Consider the following 27,157-nt stretch of genomic DNA (forward strand, 5'->3'; position numbering starts at 1 on the left):
GAATTTTGCATTTCCTAACTGCAAACAGAATATAGAACTTACAATAGGTTATAAATAAACCGGGTTTCAAGCATAGAGCCAGCACCAACAATAATAATACACTATTTAAAAAGACTTAAGGCAATGAATTCCATTTCCAATGGAAAAAAAGAACTGTGCAAAAAAGCTTAAAACTACTTTTTTTTTGTGCCAGTGTTATAAAATCTATCCTTTAATAAAACCTTGACCCAAATGCCAGTAACTTTTCAGAAAAGAATTTGGGTGGAAGGGAGAAGAAACTTTTCTCACTTAGGAAGAAAAATAACAACTATCTTTTTCCTAATCTTCAACACACACAACTTAAACATGCATAGTTGCTGTAACACTTTACACAATTCCTATGTATTGGAGCAAGAACAACATCTAATAACATTTATATTTTAAACACTGGGTCAAGGCTTTACCTAAAAATACCATCCATCCTACTTTCCCCCCTAAGTTTCTAAAATATCACATACTTTCCTCAACATCTGCAGCCATCCAGGAATTTTTAGGAAACTTTTGTGCATAATCTTAATTCCTAATCCCTGGCTCTTTGGGCTCAGTGACAAAAGATGAAAACCACCAAAAGTGATTGGTTCACTTGAAGTCAGACGAGAGACCATGGCTCAATTAGTCTCATAGAATGAAAGCAGGGCTGCATCCACTGGCTCCATGCAGGAGGGGCCCGTGAAGGACCTCATCAACGGACCAGTCCTCTATACAGTCCAGGTGATAGATGTGCATGCACGGCAGAAATCGAATTGGGTCCCCATAAACAAAGTCCATCATACAGATCACACACCTGTAGGGACAAGGAAGAAATCAGAAAATTTCACATAAATGGCCTATCACAGAATATTCTTTTGTTCTGTTTTTTGTTTTTCGAGACAGGGTTTCTCTGTGTAGCTTTGGGCCTTTCCTGGAACTCACTTGGTAGCCCAGGCTGGCCTCGAACTCAGAGATCCTCCTGGCTCTGCCTCCCGAGTGCTGGGATTAAAGGCATGCGCCACCACTACCCTGCCCCAGAATATTCTTTACAAAGACAGTGTTATCACAAGTGCACTCGTGTGCACGCACACACAAGCAAAATACACACCATAAATAAATAAATCTTTAAGAGTTTTTTTTTTTAAGTTCCTGTTAACTCATTACCAAAGCATGCAAACTGAAATTTTCCCAACATACACTGACCCATCAATATTCTTTTATTTTGATCTTTTGTTAATTCATAAGCCTTGAAAGCAACTAACTGAGCAAAGAAAAACAAGACTGCATTAAGGATCAAACTCATGCTGTGTCTAAAAATAGTTACATATTACAGGAGACATCTACAGTGATGCTTTAGGTAGGAAATAAGATCAACTGTTTCCCTGTACTGGTTTCAGAGTGAACAGGAGTAATATTCATTAACAACATGTAAAAACAGAATGACTGGGCCTGGAGTGGTGGTGCACACTTATAATTCTAGTACTCTGAAGACCAAAAGAAGCAGGTGGATCTCTGTGAGTTTGGCCAGCCAGGGCTATCTAGTGAAAGACTGTCTCAAAAATAAACAGTAAAAACAGGATGACTAATTCCTGTCTATTCCCATCAATGCTCTAAACTAAAACTGTCTCCTTTAACACTTTCAAGTCCACTGCACTTTTCTATAGGTTTAAGAAGAAACCCAATTCTACAGAGGTTCAAAGCTAGTGCTCTAGGCAGGCTTTGCTCTTAAGTACCAGTATTAATTAAATGGTGCTATAGCTCAAACAGACAAACATTATCACAGTAAATTAGATGATCTGTCTTGGTAAGGATATTTCTCAAAATAGCTGTCCCTATTAAAGACAGTAAAATTCCTCATCAGGCTTGAAAAAACTTTCAGAAGTTATCAAAGAATTCTCTCATATCACTAAAAACTTTTAAACAGTTTTAATGGTTGAGAGGTTGTTGATGACAAACTGTCCTCCCATTGACTCATGCGTTTGAATACTTAGACCCCAGTTATGACACCATTTGGCTTATAAAACCTTTACACAGTCCAGGTAAGGACAGGCCTTGAAGGCTATATATAGTCTAGCCATCTATGCTGGTTAGTTTTTTGAGGAAACTATAACCGAGAGAATTCCTCCAGACTGGCCTGTTGGAGAACAGGTCTACAGAGGCATTTTCTTTATTAAGACTGATGTGGGAGGGTCTGGATCACTGTGAGCAGTGCTACCCTTTGGCAGGTATTCCTGGGTGGTATAAAAAAGCAAGTTGAGCAAACCATGTTGGGAGTAAGCCAGTAAGCATTGTTTCTCCATGGCCTCTGCTTCAGTTCCTGTCTTAATTTCCCTGGATGATGGACAGTAACCTCTAAGCCGAATAGTAACTCCCTTTTCCCCTCCCAGTAGCTTCAGTCAGTGTTTTACCACTGCAGCAGAAAGTTCCTAACATACTCGCTCCATTCTAGTCCTCAGCTTCCTCACACCGACAAGAGGAAGTCCTGCTGCCGTGCCGTTCCCACCTTGAGACTGGGGCTCCCTAAAATCCTGAGTTAGAATGAAGCCCTCCTCCCTTAAACTGCTTGTGTCAGCTGCTTTATCAAACAATGAGAAAAATAATACAGCCATATGCCCTAATAAAACTTTTTTTTTTTTGAGATAGGGTTTCTCTATGCTGTCCTGGAGTTCATTATGTAGACCAGGCTGGCCTCAAACTCAGATCTGCCTGCCTCTGCCACCGGTATTAAAGGCATGTGGCAACATGCCTGGCTAATAAAGTATTTCTGAATCACAATTTACTTAACTATACTATACCTCTATTGTTGGCCATTTACATAGTTTATATTTTTACTCCTCAATAAGTAAACTTTTGTGCCTAATGCTCTAGTATTGTTTGGTGTGGGGTGGGGGTATAAATGCCTAGAACCTATAATTAGTTCAGAGTTTAAAAAGGGTTTAACTCCTATTTCTTTACAAAAGTTTAACTCCTTGGAAAACTGATAAATCACTTTCATAAAATAAGCTAACAGAAACATCACATTTATATAGGTAAAGAGTTTTAATTGTCATCAACTGTCATCTAAACGGACAACCAGCAACTATAATGATCAGAATGCAAGACTTCTTTATTGCTACATTTAACTTGGGTTTTCCAATATAGAATTTCATAGGCTTCCTAAATAAACAAGAAAAAGCCAAATTCCAAAAGCTAAAGTTTATGGCTGAAAAAACAGTTTAGTGGTAGAACACCTAGGTTCAATCTCCAGTATCATTAAAAAGAGCTCTATACAAGTCTCTAAAATCTATAAAATTACTACTTACTCTCGGATCTTTTTTTCTGATCCATCTCTTCCAGGGATGTCCTCAACTCCTTTAGGCAGATGCTGTCTGTATAAGGCCTCCTCCTTGACCTATTCTAATTTGTTCCTCTTCAGTCAGCTGAGGTGCTAGCCTAGTCTGGCTGGGTGTTGGATGATAGAAGGGAAGGGGAACTTGTTCCTAAATATGAAAGTGCAGGGAAAAAAAATGGTATTTTAAAACTCATTTTCTAGGGTGTATTAAATTACTTACCCAGAGAGGAAAAGGGGCCTGAGATAAGTGAGAGGCTGGATAATCATACTATAGTCTAAACTGCATCTCACTGACTGTAGACACTTGTCTATGATAGAAAATGGGAGTTACGCTTTACCATTATAACTGAGAATGTGAGCATCTTCATCTTAGACACACTTCAAAGTGTAAACAAATTTCAATGCAGACAAGTCCTACTATGATGCTTATTAACTACATACAACATTGACCAAGTTATTTAACATCTGTGCCTCAACTTCTCATGTTTAAAGAGGTCACTACAAAAGTTAAATGGGAATTTTAAGTGTTGTCCTTACCGCTATACATTAATGCACCTGAAAGCTTAAGTATGTGTCAGCTAGGATTACAAGTTGCTACTCTCTGACTGCAGAACAGCATTTCAAAATCAATAAAGAAATGAACTGGAGGCAGATGTGGCTTCACATACCTTTAATCCCAACAGAGATTGAGAATCAAGGCCAGCTAGGGCTACATGGTGAGTCGAGGCTAGCCTGGGCTACACAGTGAGACTATGACTAAAAAAATTGAAGGAAAAAAATAAGATTTTTTTGAAAAGTAAATTTATAAAATCATCCATGTCAAGGACTATGTCTATATTTGCTCCTGTTTCTTTTCATCTTTCTGGTTTAAGCCAAGGTTTCTCTATGTAGACCAGGGTAGCCTCCAACTTCACCTGCCTCTGCTGGGATTAAAGGCAAACTCTACCCTGCACAGGCTCTGCTCCTCTGTATAGAACAGTCTTTGATAGGATGAAACAAAGAAAGTCTACTAAAAAGTTACCTACCCCAGGGATTCATTTCAGTTTATTGTATCAAACATTTCCTGGACTCCACAGCCCATTGTTTAATACCTAGTTAAAGCTCGAGTTCAAGCCACAACACTTGAATCTTTTGGTTTTGTTTTGAAGTATATTTTTAGGAGTGACTGATAATGGTGGTCACTTCTGCCACCTTCTCCTACCTCAAAATACAGACCTTAAATGTTTACCAATTAATCATTTCCTATATACAAGGAAACAGCACAAAGATAATTATAAACCAGTTTATGAAATCTAAAATCTGGCCCTCAAAAGTCTGTATAAGCATAAAGCATCAGTAGAGATAGTTTGCCAAAACATACTTGGAGACTGGCTACTACTGATTGGAAAGGTCCTTGGGTACATATCTCCACAAGAAAACCTGAGTCCACTGGCTGTAACCATCTCTATCTAAGAATACTGCTAGTCCAAACACAAAGTAACTATCTTTGTAATTATCTGTGTCCTAGGCATATATAACTCAAACATTACAAGCTACATTATTGAAAATCTGCCGCACTTGGGAGGCAGAGGCAGGCGGATCTCTGTGAGTTCCAGTCCAGCCTGGTCTACAGGTGAGTTCCAAAAGACAGCCAGAGAAACCCTGTCTCAAAAAACAAAAACAAGCCGGGCAGTGGGATCTCTGGGAGTTCGAGGCCAGGCTGGGCTACAGAGTGAGTTTCAGGAAAGGCGCAAAGCTACATACACATAGAAACCCTGTCTCAAAAAATTTAAGGTATTCATATAATATCAGAATTTTGCAACATGTCATTAAAAAATTAATGATTTAGACTAAGGCACAATAAAAGCAAAAGGGAAAACTTGATGCAAATTACAATCAGCATTTCTTCTCCAATCCAATACCTGGATTACTGCTTTAGATTTAACTTGGGTCCAAAACCAAACTATATTTCTGTTTCTTCTAGGACCTTCTTAACTGAGAATTTCCAAGCTGTCTATCTGGGTTAATGACAGAAGTATAATGAAAAAGAGAAAATGTATTTAATACAATTTTAGACCTGGCACTTAAACAAACATGATTTTGGAATATTACTTAATACCTCTGAACCTTAGGGTTCTAGACAGCAAACCAGACCCTTTTTTTTCCCTTAAAGACTGCTATATTGGCAAGTGGTGTGGTACATACCTATAATCCTAGCACAGGGGAAGTAGAGGAAAGATTGCTTCCAGCTAAAGAGCAGTCTGATCTATATAACAAGTTCTAGGTTAGCCAGGGATACATAGTGCAAACCTATCTCAAGTAAATAAAGATAAATAAGAGGTAAGAAAAGCACACAGGTGCTCAGTATCTAGGCCACTCTATGATGACCTCATTTGGTCACCCAAGGTGGCTAGTTCATCCTCTGATTCCTCTAACTTCCTCCTTTCCCTTTATTTATATTTCTGTACTTAGTGTTTGTTTTTGAGGTCAGAGAACAACTTGGGAGAGTTGGTCCTCTCCTTAAACTATGTGGGTCCAGGGGGTTGAACTCAGGTCCTCACATCTGGCATAGCTATTACTTGCTGAGCCATCTCATGCCCCTAACTTCCCCCTTTTTGAGATAGGATCTTGATAGGTAAGCCCATGTTGGCCTCCAGTTTTAGCTTCCCAAGCACTGTATTATAGTCTTATCCAACCATCATTGATAGGAAACAGATCTATCTGTTCTACAAATCCAATTTTTGAGATAATATGGTATCAGAATTCGTAACTGGAGAAGCAAACATATTTAAAAACCATATTTTCCTTAATGTTTTGTTTGATTTCTCACATGAATCTGCATTGGGGGTGGGGAGTTGAAAAGTATTTACCCTAAAGGAATAATTTTTTTTTGTTGTTTTTTGAGACAGGGTTTCTCTGTGTAGTTTTGGTGGCTGTGCTGGATCTCGCTCTGTAGACCAGGCTGGCCTGGAACTCAGAGATCAGCCTGGCTCTGCCTCCAAGTGCTGGGATTAAAGGCGTGCGCTATCACCACCCTAAAGGGATAATTTTAAATTAAAATGTTCCTCTAGGAAAATGAAGCATTGTAGAAAATACAATATAAAATAAACAGAAGACAGTAAAATATAGTGATTAAGTATGCTCAGACAGGGCAAAGAGAAATAATAGGGTTAGATACCTACCTTCTCTCAAAAACAAAGCAGATTCTGACACACTAAAAAAATTCTAGCCAGGCGAAAAAACAAAACAAACAAAAAATTCTATATAACATTTGCTGTTGTGCTGGAGATCAAACCCATGGCCTTGTACATGCTAGGTCAAACTACATTTCCAGCTCCTTGTTATAAAGCATCTATATAGAATGACAAATGTTGTCAATAATACTTTGGGGCTCTAACATAAATCAAGAAAGAAACAAATGAAAATATAATACATGCCTTTAATCCTAGTATTTGGGAGGCAGAGGAAGAAGGATCTGTGAGTTTGAGGCCAGCCTGGTCAACATAGTGTGTTCCAGGACAGCTACGCCTACACAGAGAGACCCCTGTACTCAAGCCCCGCCCCTCCACTCCCCAAAAGAGAAAATGTAAAATGTGTCTGCACTATAAAGCTGGATTCAATTCCAGCATGGTAGAATATACCTGTAACCCCAGCAATTCAGATGGAGTCAGGAGAATCAGAAGTTTAAGGTCATCCTTAGCTACACAGAAAGTTTAAGGACAGCTCGTGTTACAGGAGACCCGCTCTCAAAAATTGTTTTATTCAAGCTAGAGAGTATGATACAATTTCCGAAACTAAAACAATGCAATGGGGACATGCCTAAATAATATCCAAGGCTGGAAATAGTACAAGTCTGGCTTCTGGTGAAGGAAAAATAAAGTCACTACTAAAGAATGCAGCCTGTCACCAACAGCTGTATATTTTCAGCCAGTAGGAAATAAGAGCTCACTCTTGATTTTTCTCCTTACACGCTGCTGCTGGCACTACCTCCTCTCCAGCTGCAGTCTCTTACTGGGAATGTTTTCTCTAAATTTTGCCAGACTTACACTTAAGGCCATAAAAAGGAAGATTTGAAATAGTTGGTCTTAGTGTATATTTTAGTCCAGATGATTAATTTTGACCATAAAGGGGGGGACCCCAACAAAGCAAGATTACATTTATATGTAGTTCCCCAATGATACATACATGGAGAAATAAAAGCCTGCAGATCATCTATGATACTGAAACATTACATTTAATGGTATAAGCCAGAGTGCCCTGCAAGTTTGAAAAAGAGCGTTCCAACCAGGGAAGTGGGCTGGTATTTTTTCTTTAAGGCAGGGTCTCATGAAGCCTAGACTTGTTTAGTAGCCAAGGATGAACTTCTGATCCTCCTGCTTCTATATCCTGAGTTGCTGAGATTAGTCATGTGCTACATCTAAGATTATGATTAGTGTCCAACACATTCTCACATCCCAATCTTCACTTAGGTTAAGCACACAAGAACTCTACCATCTGAACCATAACCTTAGTCTCATTTTATCAAGTTCAGGGGCTAGAGAGATGGCTCAACAGTTAACATTCTGAGTACATGCAGAGGACTCAAGTTCAGTTCCCAACATCCATTTTGGGGAGCTCACAACTGCCTACAACTCTAGGGGATATGATGCTCTCTTCTTACTTCTGTGGGTACCTGCGCATACCTATACATACCCATCCCCACACAATGGACATATTAAGAAAAAATTGTAGTTAGGCATGGTGGTATATACCTTTAATCCCAGTGCTTGGGAAGCAGACCCAGACAGATCTGTGAGTTTAAGACCAGTCTGGACTATATAGTGAGTTCTAGAACAGAGAAAGATACACAGTGAGATACTGTCTAAAATTAATTTCAGTGCTAGAGAGAGATGGCTCAACAACTGAAGGAATTTGTCACTATGCCTGTCAAACCCAGTCAGACTACCCAGGAACCACATGGTAAAGGAGAGAACGTACTTCTAAATGTTATCCTCCAACCTCACACATGGGCCATAGTACACTTACTTCCCACCCTGTCCCCCATTCCCCCTCCACACAAAATAAAACAAATGTGTACTTAGGCATCTCCCCCACACACACAAATACTATTTTGTAGGCTTTCATGTTCATAAAATTATTAAATTATTATCAATCTTAGAGAATTTTTCCCCTTAACAGAAATCCAGCATCCATTACCTATCTATAGATTTGCCTATTTTGAGCATTTCCTGTAGACAGAATTATATCATTATACAATCTTTTGTCTGATGTAGTGGCTCATGCCTTCCATTCCAGTACCAGAAGTCTGAGGCAGAAGGACTGAGTTCAAGGCCTGCTGAGCATAGTGAATTCTATGCTAACTTGGGCTACAGTATGAAATACTGTCTCTCAAAGGGAGAGAAAAAACAAACAAAAAACCAAAAACACTACACCTATTTTTGTGGTAGGCCTTTCACTCAGAATGCTTTCCAAGTCCACCTACACTTCAGCATGTATTAGAATTGTACTTTTCCTTTTCTTCTTTTTGTTTGCTATTCTAGCCTCTGGATATACCATATATATATAACATAGCATACTCACTGATAGGCATTTGGGTTGTTCAGATTTAGATGCTATCATAAAATCATACTATTACAAAAATTCACTTACAAGACTTTGGACATTTCTCTGGTACACACTCAGGAGTGAAACTCTCCATGAGCTTCTGAAGAACTGCCATTTTCCAAAGCACCAGTACCACTCAGTCCCAATTTTCTCCTCTTCATAACCAAAACCTATTTGTCATCTTATTTTAACCACTCTAATAGGTATGAAATGGTAGCTGATTGTGAATAGTGTTAATCATCTTTTGGTTTGTTGGCTTTTAAAAAATTAGGTCCATGTTTTTTATAGGCCAAATAACACTGTCTAGAGAAATGACTTGCAAACATTTTCTTGCCTTCTATGGATCTTTTCACCTATTACTCTTTGTAGTATGTTGCAGGAGATTTGTTTGTTTATAGCTCTGAGACTGCCAACGGAGTCAACCTTGGTTGGAGGGCAGTCACATTCAGCTGGCCGGAGTGGACCATTTTTCTGGTGCACTCAGAGGAAACTAAAGGGACACATAGGAGGAATAAGGAGGGCAACAAAGATGCACAGACTTTTCAATCAGGGAAGGTGGAGAAGAGGGTAGGTGATCATTTCTATGTTGTTCCGTGGATCTCTGAGGTTTATACCCTAATATTTAACTCCTGAGTTTTATTTTTTTAATAAAAACAAAAGAAGTTGAAATAGTAGTACATGTTTCCTTTTCTTTTGCTGAAGGTGCCAAACTTATTTTTTTTGTCACTTGAACTTTGGACATCAGATCTAAGGAAGTTTTGTCTAACCCAAGGCCATGAGGATATACTTGGTTTTTTCAGAGTTGTACTGTTGGTTTTTAGTTTGGTTTTCTTTTTCTGTAGTCCAGTCGTCTCCCCCTGCCCCTACCAATATTGCATAGTTTCGAAGGTAGCTCTTACATTTAGGTGTATGGAGCATTAATTTTTGTATGATAGAGAAAAGGGAGAGTTTCACTTTTTAGGTTGACATGTGGACATACTACTACTTTTTGAAAAATTGTTTTTTGTGTTTTTTTTTTTTTTTTTTTGGGAAAAAAAAAAAAAAGACATGCTAACATGGAAGGAAGATCTCACCAGGCCTCACCCCTTGACAAAGAACTATAGGCAACTTGTGACAGCTGATAAGGATGTCTTCAACAAGGATGAGCCTCTAATTGGCTATCCAACTCCAAATGGTTAGCCCTGAAAATCCTATATACAGAGCAACACTGAACAGAACCTATATAATAGGGTTGTATTTACATATTTGTATTTATATATAGAATATATGTAAGAAGAATAAAGAGGCCATGAATTTGAGATGGAGCTGGAGAGACATGGGAAGGGCTGGAGGGAGGATATTATTTTAATTATAAATTATATTTTAATGGGGGGGGCGCTCACCAACCTAAGACAGAGCGCCTGTGTGGCCTGGTCAGGTGTCTCCATGACGGGTAAGGTGACCTGCTGACGTCCCATGCAACCTAAGTCAGAAGCTCATTTTTTAGTAAAAGGGGGGGACCTATAGGTCCCTGTCCCCGTTTTGGGTAACTTTTGCCTTGCTTGCTGACCTTGACCTTGATATCATCCCTATGCTAATTCCCTGCGAGATTCTACCCTTCTGAATGCTTAAGAGAAGTCCCTTGTCTGTGTATCCTGCATATTGGATGTTAACAGCCTAGATGCAAGAATGTAAAACATTGGAAGTGAACTTCTGCCTTCTGGGGTTCTCCCATTGTGCTGTAAGCCTGTATTTAAAACCTCCTCCCTCCTTCAATAAATGGCACTGGGCATTCAAAAAAAATTATATTTTTTAAATTTACAAAAACAAAAATTTACTAAAGCCAGGCAGTGGTGGCCTACGCCTTTAATCCTAGCACTCAGGAGGCAGAGCCGGGTAGATCTCTGTGAGTTCGAGGCCAGCCTGGGCTACAGAGCGAGATCCAGGACAGGCACCAAAACTACAGAGAAACCCTGTCTCGAACAAACAAACAAACGATTCAATATCATCTTGAGTTACAGAGTGAGGTCCAGGCTAGCCTAGACCAAATAGAGAGACCCTATTCAATTACAAGCAAGAATAAAGATCAGCTTGGTGGATCTCTGTCAGTTCCAGACCTGCCTGGTCTACAGAGTGAGTTCTATCCCGAACAGCCAGGGAAACATAATAACGACCCTGTCTAATAAAAAGCAAATGACAGCAAACAAAACAAAAAGCCCACCTAACAACAACAATCCACAAAGGACCACATTAATCAGAGCCAGTTTGTATGATCTGTCCCAAATGAGCAAATCTGTGAGGTGGGGGCTTGTGGGTGGCTTTCAGAATGGGAAGTGCATATTGAAAGTAAGGTGAGTTTTGATTTTTGAGATGATAAAAATATTCTAAAACTGACTGGAAAACAAAATTAATTATAGACAAAACAGGTGAAGTATGTGGTATATACCTTTATAAGGCTTTAAAAACCTATGTGGCAGACACAGTTAGATGGCTCAGAAAGGAAAGCTGCCTGCTATTAAGACTCAACCTGAGTTTGCCATCTCAACACTGATGCAGCACTCAAACTGTTTAAAAAAACAAACAAACAAAAAAAAACATTGGCAACAAATATGTAAAATACAAGTTGCTTAAGCTCTATAAGCCTCAGTTATAAATATATGTAAATATATTTATACAACAATTAGTAGATATAAATGTTTTTATAGTTTCCTTTAGAATTTTTATCATTTATTTTAAATTATGTGTATGTATGTTTATGTGTGGGTATGGACATCTGAGTAAAGGTGCTTTGAGGCTAGAGTCATTGGTTCCGTTGGAGCTGGAGTTACAGATAATTGGAAACTACGCAACATGGGTGCTGAGAAGTGTACTCAGGTCCTTTGGAAAAGCAAGCCATTTCCAGTCGTTTTAGAATATTTGATTCTACACCTCCCTGAACTAACTCATGTCTTCGACCTACTGATAATTCTTTCAACTGTAAACTTATCTAACCAAGGCACCTTAATTTTTTTTTTTTCTTTCTTTTTTTCTTCTTCTGGAGGTGAGGATCAAACCCAGGGCCTTGCACTTGCTAGGGCAGCGCTCTACCACTGAGCTAAATCCCCAACCCCACCTTAACTGTTTTACTCACCTTTATAGTTAAGGTTCCATAGGAAGCCTTCATCAACTAAATGGCAAATTCATGATTCACTATATTATCATTTAGTTACCCAGACTCAAAGTATTCGGGACTAGAGATGGCTAAGCAGCTAAGAGCACTTGTTTCTCTGGCAAAAGACCCAGGTTCCAGTCCCCAGTCCCAGCATCCACACATGGCTCAAACACTGTAATCCCAGTTCCAGGGGATCAAACAAGTATACACAGGATGTACACATTTACATAGACATAGAGTAAAATAATTAAAAAAATTTAAAGCCCATATTAAACAATTTAATACTAATGATTTCATACTAGTCTTATACTAGTCTTTCCTCCTGAACTATAAAATGCCAGCTAGTTCCTTGAAAGCAAGGGATTCATCACTTCTCCTTTCCCCTTGGTGTCTAACACATACTCAAAGAGGATACAGTGGGCTCAGTGGATAAGAAAGCATGCTGACCTAAGTTTGATCCCTGAGACCCACATAGAAGAGAACCAGCTCCTGCAAGCTGACATGCACTCCCAACCCACATGAAATAATAAATTTGAAAACTCAGAATTTTAAAGAATTTCTACTGAGAAATATATTTGCAGGGGTGCTCCTCATTTCCACTTTCAGATTCTTTAGTTACTTTACTTTATGCTTTGCAGTTAACTAACAAGATAATTATTTATCTGTCTCCTGAGAGCATACACCAGGCTAGTTATTTAAATAAAAGGTATGTTTGTATGACTGGAGATATGGCTCAGCATTTAAGAACACCTACATACTGCTCTTTCAGAAGTCTAGAATTAGGTTCCTGGAACCTATATCAGGCAGTTCACAACTGACTAACTCCAGCTGTAAGGGATCCGATCTGTTCTAGACTCCATGAGCACCAATGCACGCACACATGCGTGAGCAGTTGGAAAGGGACAGGCAAATAGTTCTTTTGAGTTTAAGGCCAGCCTGTTCTACATAGTAAGTTCCAGGTCATCTAGGCCCAAATAGAGAGACCCTGTTTTTGGATTGTATGTGAGTACTCTCCAATAACTACCCCTATTTCTGGAATTCACTCTGGCTAAAATATAGTGAAGAAAAACAAAGAAAAATAAAACATAACTAAGGGAAAAGAAAGCAAAGAAATGACACATATTTGGGGGGTTTTTGAAGAAAACACACAGTAGCTATCTGTAATCATTTTTTCCATTAGAAATAAAGTCCTGAAAAACAGAAGCATGCTGGGCCTATAATCCTAGCATTTGGGAGGTGGAGGTAGGATGACTAGGAGTTGGAAGTCATCCATAGTTACATTTCAAGATCAAGTCCAGCCTGAGTACTTGAGACCCTGTCACAAACAGGCACACAGAAACAAAAAATCTACTGAGCATGTTACAGAAACAAAAAAATCTACTGAGGGATTTAGCTCAGTGGTAGAGTGCTTGCCTAGCTCCACATTTAAAAAAAAAAAAAAAATCTACTGAGCATGTTCTCAAATGCCTTGAACCCAGCACTGGGAGGCACAGACAGGTAAACATCTTACTTAATTTGAGGCCAGCCTGGTCTACAAAGTGAGTTCCAGGACATCCAGGACTACACAGAGAAAACTTGTCTCAAAACAAAAGACTTTGTCCTATATCAAGTATTTATTTTATGAAATTTTGAGATCTAAAGTCAAATTTTATCTAAAAATTAAGGAAAATCAAGTTCAGATTTTTTTATACCAAGTAACTCATCTCACTGCCCCATCTTCTCATATTACTCTATAATTAGCTCTAGAATTAAACTGTTGACAGAGACTCTCCTACTCTTAAAGGAACAGGCATCCTTAATAACATTTAATTCAATGACTCAGTTCGAAGTCAGACACAAACAACACAAACTTTAACAACTGTCACAAATAAAAGCCAGGGTTCTGTGGGATAGCTTGCAGGTAATGACACTTGGGACCAAACATGCAATCCTGAAGATCTTGAGTTTGACCCTTGAACTCCCACAAAAGTGGAAGAAGACACCTGCAGAGTTACCCTCTGATTATCACACCCATGCCATAACAAAAGTGCACCCAGAGCTGTGTGGGTGCACACACAGTTTTCCTTAAGCAAAACAAAACAAAATGGGGTGATGGTGCAAGAGGCAAGTGGACTTCTGCACCTCTCAGCAGACAGGCAGGTGAGCGAGCGCACACACACGCCAAAACAAAACAAACGGAAAAACCAGAACCAGAGAAAGCAACACTGCTCAGTAGTTGGACTACAAGTTGTACAGGGATACAAAGGGCTAGAAAGGCAGAGTAAACCACAACTTTGAGTAGAGATCAGTGATTAGTCACAAAGCACCACTAAGGATTAATCGACAAAAGATCGATCTCATCTGGGGCAAGGAGGAAGGGAAGGGTAGAGAAGACATCAATTAAGCTATTGCTGCAGAATTAATGAGAATCTCAATTAAGCTGATGACAATACAGAAGAAAAAGGGACACTTCTATGCTAGTCAGTCAAACAGTCACTGGGTGTCAACATTTTGATTTGTTTTTCAAACCAGGTCTGATATCATGCAGGCTGGCCTTGAACTTCTGCTCCACCTCCTGCATGTCTACAGTATTTACAGTGCTGTACACCAATGAGAAAATTTGAAGTTTAATATATCATTCTCATTTGAGGAAGTTGATCTGGAAAACCAAAAATTATGAAATCTCTAACAGCTAAGCTGGGTATCGTAGCACACACCTTCTGGACTGCTATCTGCTCTATACAACCAGTTTCAGACAAGCAAGGGCAACTTAGTAAAACATATTTTATGTATGTGAACCACACACATGCAGAAAACCCCAGATCAGTGTGGGTGGTGGAAATGAACTTGGGTCTCCGGCAGGAGCAGTAAGTGCTTTTAACTGCTGAGTCATTTCTCCAGGCCTGATAGTCTAGATTTTTAAAGAACAGAAGCTACTTTTTAGTAAGTATATGACAGACTTGGTTGGACTTAAAAAAAAAAGTTTTGTGCCTATGTCTGTGTACCAAATGCATGCAGGATCCTACAGAGGCCAGAAGAGGGCACTGGATCCCCTGGAACTGTTGTTATGGCAGTTGTGATCCACCATGTATGTGCTGAGGAAAAAAAAAAAAAAAAATCAAGATCCTTTTCGTAAAGGCTTTTAATCACTGAATCATTTCTCCAAATCCTCTAGACTAGACCTTTAACAACAAAAATGTACTTTAAAGAGAGACTTGTTCTGGACTGTGGGTTCAGTTCAGTTCACCTATATGAGCCTGAATTTGGATCACCAGCACCCACTCAAATATAGGCTGAATGGGCACAGTGAGGCACATTACATTTGTAATCTCAATGCTAGAAAGGTAGATCCTTGGAGCTCTTTGGACATCAAGCTCAGCCAAAGTGATGAGGTCCAGATTCCAAGAGACCCTATCTCATGTATATGTATGTATAATATTATAATATAATATTGCTTTTTGTTTTTTTGTTTTTTGAGACAGGGTTTCTCTGTGTAGCTTTGCGCCTTTCCTGGAACTCTGTAGCCCAGGCTGGCCTCAAACTCACAGAGATCCACCTGGGTCTGCCTCCCGAGTGCTGGCATTAAAGGCGTGCGCCACCACCGCCGAGACCCTATCTCAAAAGTAAGATGGAGCTAGGCATGGTGGCACCAGCACCTTCAATCCCAGCACTAGGAGGCACAGGCAGGAGTATGTTAGTTCGGGGCCAGTCTAGTCTACAAGGTAAGTTTCAGGATGGCCAGGGATACACAGAGAAACTGCATCTCACAAAGACTCTTTCAAAAAACAAAAACAAAAGGCCAGCAGCGATGGTGCACACCTTTGTTCCCAGCACTCGGGAGGCAGAGGCAGGTGGATCTCTGAGTTCAAGGCCAGACTGGTCTACAGAACGAGATCCAAGACAGGCACCCAAACTACAAAGAAATCCTGTCACAAAAAGACCAAACCAAACCAAAAAACAAACCAACCTGAATAGTGAGAATTTCTGGTCTCCATTCATACATGCAAATGATCATATATAGAACAGAGAAGCCTTATTCAATTATAATTAAAATATCCAAATATAAACTTTGTTTTCTTGTTTGTGAAAGTTCTTTTTCATATTTTACTTGTAAGCACTAAAGCCAGAATTTGATACCAGGTCCATGTGAGTCTAAAACTAAAGGAAAGATGGTAAAGTGCTTGCTATAAGCAGAAGGACCTGATTTTGGTAGAGCTGGGTAGCTAGAAGCAGGTGGATCCCTGGGGCTCCCTAGCCAACCTTGCACCAAACCAATGAGACCCTATCTAAAAATCTAGGGGACAGCATTTGAGCAATGACAGCAAAGGTTGTCATCCAGCCTCCAGACATACATGCACACACAACCATACCCACAAAAGAAAACCTATACTTGAAGCAAGCAGGAGGACTGTTGAGTTAGGGCTAGCCTAAATCATGGTATCAGATCCTGCTATCACCACCACCAAAAGTATAGGACAGGAGATGACTGGTAAATCTCAAACTTAGCTAGATATGATGACTCCCACTTGAAATCCTAGACTTGGGAGGGCAAGGCAAGACTGTCTGAAGTTCAAGGCCAGCCCAGACTATACACTATGAGAGCCGGTCTCCAAAACAATCCATTCCAAACTAAAGATCTATAGTGGAGTTAGTCCTGATAAACCCACAGTAAATTGAAAATATCCTCACGTTGAAGATTTAGTGTTATCTTCCCTACCAACATCAGAGCTTGGTAATATAGTACAGTTCAAAAGTATCAGTTCTTTCATTATCCTTGTGATACCCTGGCTGAAGGAGAGCTGAAGACTGCTGCCTAGCATCACAGGAGAGTAACACAATGGGGTGTGGTAATGATGCAAGCCTGTGATCCCAGCACTTGGGAAGCTACTAAAGGAAGTCAAGGTCAACTAAGACTATATAGTTCTTTCTGAGAAGGCTTAGAAGACATATAAAGACCCTGTCTCAGAACAAACAAAAACCAAAAATCTCCTGAGATTATAAAGTACCTCACTAGTATAGGGGGGAAAAAAATCAAAACTCACAGTATAGACTATCAGGTACTAATTTTACACCATTAAAATGGGTTTAAAAGGGGTTGGGGGATTTAGCTCAGTGGTAGAGCACTTACTTGCCTAGCAAGTGCAAGGCCCTGGGTTCGATCCTCAGCTCAAAAAGACAAAAAACAAAAAACAAACAAAAACCCTATAAGATGAACCAACAAGTCAGGACAATCTATAAATATTGAAAACTGAGACACGCTAATCTACATATAGTCACTCAATAATAAGCTCCTTAACAGAGTGTTACCCTCAAATTAACACACTAATACTTTATGGATAGAGATTTCAAGCATTCTTCCATAAAATGTATACTTTGAGGCAGGCAATAAATATGTAGAACAAGAAGTGAAATTCTTGCCGGGCGGCGGCGGCACACACCTATAATCAATCCCAGCACTCGGGAGGCAGAGGCAGGTGGATCTCTGAGTTCTGAAGCCAGCCTGGTCTACAGAGCTAGTCCAGGACAGGCTCCAAAACTACAGAGAAAGAAACCCCGTCTCAAAACAAAAAAACAAAAACAAAAGTGAAATTATTTTAATCAATAATTGTTTTAAACCAATTCTTATATTTAATATTATTGGCACTTGTCTTTTTAGGTTTGTTTGTTTATTTTTTCCTTGAGACAAGAATCTCAGGCAGCCTAGGCTGACCCTGAACTCCTAATCTTCCTGCCTCAGCCAGAGATTACAGGTGTGTTACCATGCCTGGGTGGCTTTCGATTATCAGGAGTTTAAAGTCATCCTTGGCTATACAGCCAGTTGGAAGCCAGCCTGGGCTACCTGAGACCCTGCCTTTTATAAAGCTTCAGGAATGTAGCACAGTGTTTGCCTAGCATGTGAGAGACCCTGTGTGTGATCTCTAGTATCGTCCCTCACCCAAAATTTCCCTCACCACCAAAAAACAAAAAGTAAAAACTTTTAGGGGGTAAGGGAATCAGTCATGCGTTCACAGTGAAACCTAGGGAGTAATCCAGTCAAAGAACAAACAGGACAAAGGTCTGAAACCTTGACTATCTTACAACAGTCAGGAGGCCAGGGAGAGAGCTGATAGAGGATTTAGGAAAACACTAAGAATTTCTCCCAAAATTAAACATGGATCCATTAAAGAGCTTAGTAGAGTACTGTGGTCCCATTATTCTAACTGCTATGTTGAGAACATGGTACAGAGAAGAGGGTGAAAAAAACCAGAACCTGGTAATCAACACTGAGGAGGCTGAGTCAGGAGCTTAAGTCTCAGATTGAGACCCTGTCTCAAAATACAAGAGAAATAACGACCAAAAAATACAAAAAGAAATCAGCAACAACAAAAAAATTGAGAAACAAACACCCAAGATACAAATAAGGACTCATGCAAATGCTGGTCATAATGGTGCATTATTAGTTTACTTTGAGCTTGGTTTTGTTTGGTGCACATATAAAACCCAGGGCCTCACATACTAAGCATGTACTCCACCATTAAGTTACATGTCCAATCCAGGATGTCAAGCTACAGTTACTGTCAGTAGAAATAGCTGGACCTTTGCTTTATAGAACTCTTGGTATACTTGTATACTGTACAACATAAATATAAGAATTATGTTTTGCCGGGCAGTGGTGGCGCACACCTGTAATCCCAACACTCGAGAGGCAGGTGGATCTCTGTGAGTTCGAGGCCAGCCTGGTCTACAGTGCAAGATCCAGGACAGGCACCAAAACTACACAGAGAAACCCTGACTCAAAAAACAAAAGACAAAAAACAACAACAACAACAACAAAAAAGAATTATGTTTTAAGTACTTGTCACAGGGGAAAAGGAATACAAACTCATGCTCCTTTAATTTTATAATCAGATATTTTTCCATTTAAAGCCCTCTTGCAACTAACTGAGTCTATTTTTTTTTTTTTTTTCTTTTTTGGGACAAAGTCTCACTATTCCTGGCTGGCCTGGAACTTGATATATTAACCAGGCTGGCCTGGAACTCAAGATTCACCATTTCCTGCCCCGCCTGCGCCTCCCTATTACTGGGATTAAAGGTGTATACCACCATGCCAGCATGAGTCTATTCTTTAAAGAAAGTTAACACTACTGTAACTATTATGTTAATTATATACTATTTCCTTTAAAAAGCCCAGATATAAATAATTTACTTTGGACTACTACTTTCCCAAATCATGTAAAAAACGAATATTAATAATATTATAACTTCAAGGGGATATATTATTTCTACAGCTTTCTTTTAAAAGTTCCTGAGCTAGGGTGTCATTCTATAGCCCAGACCAGCAAAGAACTCACCTGTAGTGATGACCAAACAGAACTCACTGGTGGAGCTGACTGTCAGTAGTCCTTTCCTTCCAAGTTCTAGGAGGACAGGCATGAGCTACCACGCAGACTAAAGTTCTCTTTATGGTCTCATCTTTTAAAGTAACCATTTTCTTTTGAGTCATACTAATTTTGCATATCAGTATCTGGGTCATTCATTTCAGGAAAAGGCAACCACAATACAATTTCCACTGTCAAAAATAACACATTCCAAAAAAGTACTGGTAATACCAAAACCTATCATGATTTGTCTAGACCCTCTGGAAAGGACGAAAATATAGTTCCCATAAAGTCTAAAATTATGGTAGGGGTAGCAGAGAAAGCAACAAGTCAGATATTCAATTTTCCTAGAAAGAGGCTAAGAAGTATAGACTTTTTTGGGGGGGGGGTTGCTTATGACACTTAAATAAATACATTTGTTGAGTAGCTATTGTAGAGGGGAAATAGTAAGCTATATATAGGTAACTGAAAGAGAGGCCTGGTGGTATAGACCTCTAATGCCAACAACTCTGAAGGCTGAGGCAATAGCACAAAAGTTCAAGATACTAACAAGTTTAAAAAAAAAGGAGAGGCAGACTGGAGTTATAGCTCTGTAGTAGTGTTTTGCTAGCATGTACAGGGCTCTCAGTTCAATTCCTGCTACTGATGATAAAACATCCAGATTCCATTTGGTATCAGTCTGGCTCCTGGAGCAATTTAAATAAATTGGGAGAAATGGGGTACATAAATACAGCAAATGCTGCATTTTTATGTGACAAATTGCATGAAACATTGAGAACAGAGCTTCTATTCTTCATTTATTTCAGTTATTGAGTATCTACTATGAGTCAGATGCTGGGGTATAAAAGCACCTGGAAAATGTCCCAAATTCTTATACAAGGGGAGGGAACACATAGTTCAAGGATGAGACACACAACTACCTAAACAAAGATACTAAATTATTGGCACAGTATTGCTTATGTAAGTGAAGAAGGTTCGTGGGGGACATATCTAGGAATACTGGGAGGGAGGGAGGGAGGGAAATGTCAGGACTTTAGATACTGAGCCGAGTCCTTAAAGAGGATTACATGTTCACCTGGGCAACCTTGGGGCAAAGGCTCCTAGCAGAAAGATCACCTGGAGTCTTGAAGACAAAATTGTCAACAGCCTGGTTGGGTAAGCTTGAAATAGAGAGGCTTCGGCAAGGCTACCATGAAGATTGGACTAATAATGTGAGTGAAAGACCCCTGGATGGGGTCAGAATATCAGCATATGTGATCACTTTTTTTTTTTTTTTTTTTTTTTGCCACATAAGAAACTGGTTTACACAGAATTGAGAAAACACTAAACTAGATAATGATGTCACCACACAAAAACAAAGGACACTGCCCAGTTAGAAAACCAACCTCTCTTCAGGAAAATACTAAAGAATGTATTCAAGTCTACCAGGGAGTTTAGAAAGACCCATTCAAGAGTCTTTGATAAAGAGAAGGCCTTTAGTAGCAGATGGCGTTTTCCAAGTCACGCTGAAAGGTCTCTAAAGTTCAAGGTAATCAAGGTTTTATTAAGTCAACTTATTTAAAAGGTGTGTCACAGGGGTGGAGCAAAAAGAGGAGGAGCCTAAAATTACCACATATGTATACATAAACAAGGAACTCTTTATGAAGCTGAGGCTAACATCCGCACTTGGAATTCTACCTCCCAAACAGATGGTAAAAAAGACGTTCTACCAGAACCCATGCACAAAGATAGGGTAGGAGTGGGGAGGATTATATACGAAAACACATATGGGGAGGGGGGGGGTGACAACCGACCCACAACCCATAATCCTGTTGGCAGTCTGTTGAGGAAATCACACAACTCAGACATAAAGGCAGGAAAACCATGTCATCCTTAACTGCACAAGCTAACTACCAGACACCGGCCAAGGGGATATGATCGCATACTCGGATTCCTGGACTCAAGGACAGAACACCGTCCCCAGGCGCTACCCAAGGGGAAGGCGAGGAGGATCGTTCCCTAGTCGGGGGGCTGGGCAGCAGACCCCCGTCAAGGCCAGCCCCGACGGGGTCAACGCCCCCCAGGCTAGGCCCCGGAGGCCAAGGGCAGAGGGCCTGAGCCGCCCCCCTCGCACGCCGACACACACCCTCCCCTACCTGATATGGCGGCGGCGGCTCCTGATCTGGCTCCGTCCCCTCCCCACAGCTAGCCTGGTCAGACTGAGACTCGTGAAGCAGGGAGATGTCATCCGAGGTCGGGGATTTGAGGCAGTTCCCCATCTTCCGGGGCTGGAGAAGTGTGTGCGTGAGATCTGGGGGGGAGGAAGAGAGCTGTGACCCGGTCTCTCGCACACTCAGCACTGAGCTCGCTCGGCGCCGCGGGGTCCGAGGCGGCAGGCCCCGGGGCTCAGGCGGCGGCTCCCCCGCGCCCCGGCGCCGCCGAGGGGCCGCTCATGCCAGCCCCCGGGGCAGGGGGCGCGAGGCTAGGCCGCGGGCTGCACCGGGGTCGCGCCGGGAGCCTGAGGGGGGCGGGGGCGGGGAGACGGAGCGCTTCCCCCACCCCGCCCCCCGCGGGGCGGCGGCGGCCACGGGGCTGCTGGGCCTAATCCAGGTCAGGAGCGGGGGGCGCGGCCGTCGCGGCTGCCTCAGCTGCTGCTGCCTCAGCTGCTGTTGCCCCTGCCGACGCTGGAGCCGCGGCCTGGGGCCTCATCCTACTCCGCCTTAGCGCGGCGGCGGCGGCGGCGGCGGCGGCGGCCAGAACGAGGCCAGCCGGGCCTACGTCATGCCGCCGTGCGTGCTCGGGCCCCGCCCCGGGCCCCGCGCGCCCCGCCCCCAGCGCGGCTCTGAGTCTTAAGGTGCTGACTGTGTGCTGGTTGTCAGGCTCCCCGTCTGTACCCCGGCTGCTCCCCGCCTCGGCCTGGGGCTAGACCCTTACCTTGCGCAGCGTCCCCAGAGACTGTTCACCCTGCCAGCCAGGTGATGTTCCTATGCCCGCATCCGAATGGGTCAGGCGGGTAGCTGAGGCGTTTAAATAGCTTCTCCGTTCTTCTTTCAGAATAAAGTCCACATTCGCTAGTGACACGCCCTGCCTTTCCAATCTCTTTTCTATCCTCCCAGCTTCACACAGCCAGGAGATTCTCCCATTGTCCTGTTTCTTCCCGGTCCCCCCACCCTAACCTGAGCCAGCCCACCACCTCTCAAACTAACGTTTGCAGTGGATTCTCAGTCTCCTGCATTCATCTTTGCAATGTTTTTGTTGTTGAACGCCATATAGTTGCATTTAAAATCCCCAATGGTTTCTCACAGATTATTATTCACAGAATAATCTTAAGAAATCTCTATCTCCCTGGGCGGTGGTGGCGCACGCCTTTAAAGCCAGCACTCAGGAGGCAGAGGCAGGCAGATCTCTGAGTTTGAGGACAGCCTGGCCTACAGAGCCAGAGTGAGTTCTAGGACAGCCAGGACTACACAGAGAAACCCTGCCTTGGAAAACAAAACAAAACAAAACAAAAAACCAACCAACCAACAAATAGAGAAAGAATGTCTATCTCATTAGCAGTACTGCCCCTCTTTCATAAATTCTAAATCGAGCCTGGCCAAAGCGCTTTAGTTATCTCAAAGCCTATTCCCTCTGGCTGGAATGTCCACAGACAGATCCTACTCCTGACTTTCTACCTCTCGCTGGGCTAATCATTATTCCCACAAGTCCTTCCCCAATTCAATTTCGTTTCTCTTTGGGAAGCCTTTTCTGACCCTCCTATGTGGGTTAGTCTCCTCCTCTGAGTTCGCAGCCCCTGTGCCTTTCTGTCAGGTGGATCAGGCTGAGTTATCTGTCTTCCCTGTGTAAGGCCTGGCCTGTTGCCTAAGGTAGACTCTTTCCTTGGTTGAATAAACAAATGTTCAAACAGCAAATGCAAAGAACAGAGAAGAAGACAGACGAAGGTGTTCTCCACAGTCATTCTTTCAACAAAAAGGCCAGAAGTTGACTTTGACCGGTTTTGATTCACCACTTACTGATTTATTATATTCTTATTGTCAGGCACTATGCCAGCACAACTAATTTATAAAACCTGGCTTGTTCCTGATAGAGCCAGGTTCATCTAGAACAACAAATAAACAGGAGAGCCGATGAGCTACCCGTCCCCCGAGGTTTTTAGTGAAGTCTGACTGATGATGTCATTTGGATGAGGGTCAGAAGGGATTTTTTCAGATACTACAGTATTTAATGGGTAAATCCCAAACACTTTTACTTTAAATACTAATTCTACAAAATCACTAACTCAGAGTGCACTCAAATTCTATGTTAAAAGTAGGGGGTGTTGGGGTTGGGGATTTAGCTCAGTGGAAGAGCGCTTGCCTAGCAGGCACAAGGCCTTGGGCTTGGTCCTCAGGTCTGGCAAAAAAAAAAAGTAAGGGGTGTTGATAAATGCCTATAATTCAAACACTCAGAGGGCCGAGGCAGGAGGATGTCTAGTTCAAGGCTAGCCAGTGCTACTTAACAAGAAAATCTTGCCTCAAAAAATTTTTCTGTATTCAGTCTAACCAGGTTTTTTGTTTGAGGCGCAAAGCTACACAGAGAAACCCTGTCTCGAAAAACAAACAAACAAAAAAAGGTGTGCATGACCACACCTGGCTTCTTAGCTGGGCATGGTGACCCACGTCTGTTATTCCAGCACTTGGGAGGTGGAAGTAGGATGGTCAGGGGTTCAAGACCACCTTCTGACACAGAATGAATTCCAGGCCAGATTGGGCTACGTGAGAAACCCTTGTCAATAACTCCTCCCCATCAAAAGTCTCACTAAGTAAGTAGCCCAGGCTGGCCTGGGATTCCACTTATCTTGCCTTTTAGCTTCCCAAGTGCTGAGATTACAGATATGTGCCCCTACATCCAGCACTTTGACTTTATTCTATGTTTTTCCTCCCTTGCTCCTACAAGTTCATCGTATGTCATATATATGACCTATAAACATATACTCACTTCTTTATAAAGGAACAATTTTCGGCCCATGTGTCTGGTGAGAAAACAACTGTTGTGTGTTTCCTGGAGCCTACTACCATTTCAATTAGAGGACAGTACTAAAATATTAGTTACCCTCTCATTTGGCAAAAGTTCAAGACAGGTGTTAGTTACTTGTAAATCACCACAGAGAGGATGATTTTGCAACAGCACCTATAGAAAAAGGAAACAAAAGCCAGGTGTAATGGTGTACACCTAAATCCTGATATTCAGGATTGTCATGAGCTCAAGGCAAGCCTGGACTACATAAGAACACCCAGTCTCAGAAAGGGAGGAAGGAAGGGGGACTGGGAGAAAGCCTGACAACCCAAGGTCTATCTCTGGAATCCACACAGAAGTCAGATACAGAGACTCATTGATGTTACAATCCCAGCACTCCTACAGAGACAGGACCTCGTCAAAGAAGCTGAAGTATGGGCATGGCCGCAGAAACAAGGAGGAACCTGCCTCAGCCAGGTGGAAAGCAAGAGCGGACTCCTGAAACTCATCCTCTGGCTCAAGTTCACTGTGTCGTGCACTGAGCAGTACTCATGTGTCGTACAGACACATTTTTTTTCTCTGATTGGTTTTTTGAAACAGGGTTTCTCGGTGTAACCTTGGCTATCTTGGAACTCTCTCTGTAGTCCAGGCTGGGCTCTAACTCACAAAGATCCTCTTGTCTCTGCCTGAGAGTGCTGGATTAAAGGTGTGTGCTACCATTGCCTGGCGACAATCTTATCTTTTATTTAAAAAGCCTTTCAGAGTGCCTCTTCAACAGCCCACATACATAGTTTAAAAATAAAGTTTTTGAAACAACTAGGTAATAAACTGCATAGTCCATGATGATCCCATGAGAACATAATGGGGTTGAAAATTCCTTTTACCTCCATGATGTCACAGCCATTGTAAGGTCATAGCACAACACATAAAGGCTGGATTTGTGAAAATGCTAGTGTAAGCACACTTACTGTGCTGGCTGTCCTCTAGTACAGTGCAGGGTAATGCACACTACATGGTACTTCAAAACAAACAGCTATGTTATGGGTGGGTCTATGCATTTCTTAAATCTTTCTTTTTCTCATTATTTTGGAAAATACTATCAGGCAATGGTGGCACACACCTTTAATCCCAGCACTCGGGAGGCAGAGCCAGGTGGATCGTGAGTTCAAGGCCAGCCTGTGCTACAGAGTGAGTTCTACGAAAGGCACCAAAGCTGCACAGAGAAACCCTGTCTCGAAAAACCAAAAACCAGAGAAAATCAAAATGAAAGAAAGAAAGAAACAAAGAGAGAAAGAAAGAAAACATTTCTACTTATAAAAGGAAGTTTTGCTGCTTGCTCTTGCTGGCGTTGGACAGAAGCTGCCCCATCTAGGTATCACCCACGCTGTACAGACTACATCATAAGTACTAAACTCCCAAAGTGTAATTGCCTCCAAGTAAGGTGGGGCAATAGGGTTAACTCCCTAAATTAATGCCTGCTGTCTCATCTAAACTTCCTTCACTCCTCTGCTAAACTTGGAGATCCTAACCTCTCTATGTTGACGGATCTTTTTTGGCCTGCCAGCTCACAAGAACTTATTAGCTTAGGCTTGTTTCTAACTAGCTCTTATAACTTAAATGAACCCATATTTTTAAACCTACGTCCTTCCACGTGCTCACTACCTCACCTTCATTTTGCTCATCCTTTTTCTTTCCCAGTCTGCCTGGTGACTCCCCTTTCCTCTCTCTCTGTCCGAAAGTCCCCTCCTGCATATACCTCCTGCATAGCTATTGGCTGTTCAGCTTTTTGTTATAACCAATCAGAGTGACACATCTTCACAGTGTACAAAAAGATTATTCCACAACACCTCTAAACTCAGAGAACACTACCCTCTAAAGCCTATAAACACAAAGGATTTCCTTGTTTTACAGGTGGGTTGTGGTTGGGTCTCCTATCCCAGTGTCCTCCACTTCCAGTGGTCAGCTCTATTAAGGACTCACCTCCTATCCATCCCAGAGCATATCTCTACCGGACCTGGAATCTTTCTTATTCAAAAGAGGTGGGCCTGTGAGCTAGTTCCGCTAGTAAGGTGCCTGCTACCAAAACTGACCCCCAGCACCCATGTGGTGGAAGGAGGAAACCAGATCCAACAAGTTATCTTCTGACCTCCACATCAACCATAACACACACACACACACACACACACACACACACACACACACACACCAGGCTGATGTATTGTGCCACACCAGCTACAGCTTCATACAGCTCATGATTTCGTCATTTTCTCTCACTCTTAATCTCCTACAGATTGGGTTCATAATGACCCCTGAGCACACCAAACCCATCTCAAATGTTACCAACCATCATTTGACTGACCTAGAAATGAGTGTAAACTGATTAAGAAGCTGGGCACGCACACGTGACACACCCTTTAGTCCTAGCTATTGGGAAAGCAGAGTCCAGAGAATTGCTCAGGCTTAGGAAATCCTGGCCAGCCTAGAACACATACATAGCAAGACATGACTAAGGACGGCAAAGGCGGAAAAGTCAAAGACAGCCATTGCTCACCCATCAAGTCAGCCCTGTTCCGGCATAGCTGCCAGGATGGCTGTGATCTTGGAGAAGAACAAATTGGTGGAATTCACTTAAAGATCTGCTTCACTGAAGCAATGGGACTTAACAAAAAACCCCACAAAAGGCCCTAGATTAGCTATAGAAAAAGTTGTTTCTTTGCAGAACGAGGGTCTTATGCTGGGCAAGCACCCCACATTGAACTACATCCCTAAACTTTTTAAATTAAGTTTATTTTA

General features: G+C 41.7%; 1 protein-coding gene across 1 annotated transcript; it reads right to left on the reverse strand.

Annotated features, from left to right (window-relative positions):
* Positions 1-647: 647 nt before the first annotated feature.
* On the reverse strand, positions 648-21,809 carry Rnf11 (ring finger protein 11). Its single transcript, XM_036177294.1, is given in 5 exon segments — positions 648-725; positions 727-823; positions 3,312-3,376; positions 3,378-3,488; positions 21,526-21,809. Coding segments are annotated over 5 exon segments (474 nt in total). The 5' UTR covers positions 21,649-21,809.
* Between the last annotated feature and the right edge of the window lie 5,348 nt (positions 21,810-27,157).

The sequence above is a fragment of the Onychomys torridus genome, chromosome 2 (assembly GCF_903995425.1).
Source record: "Onychomys torridus chromosome 2, mOncTor1.1, whole genome shotgun sequence".
Lineage (NCBI taxonomy): Eukaryota > Metazoa > Chordata > Mammalia > Rodentia > Cricetidae > Onychomys > Onychomys torridus.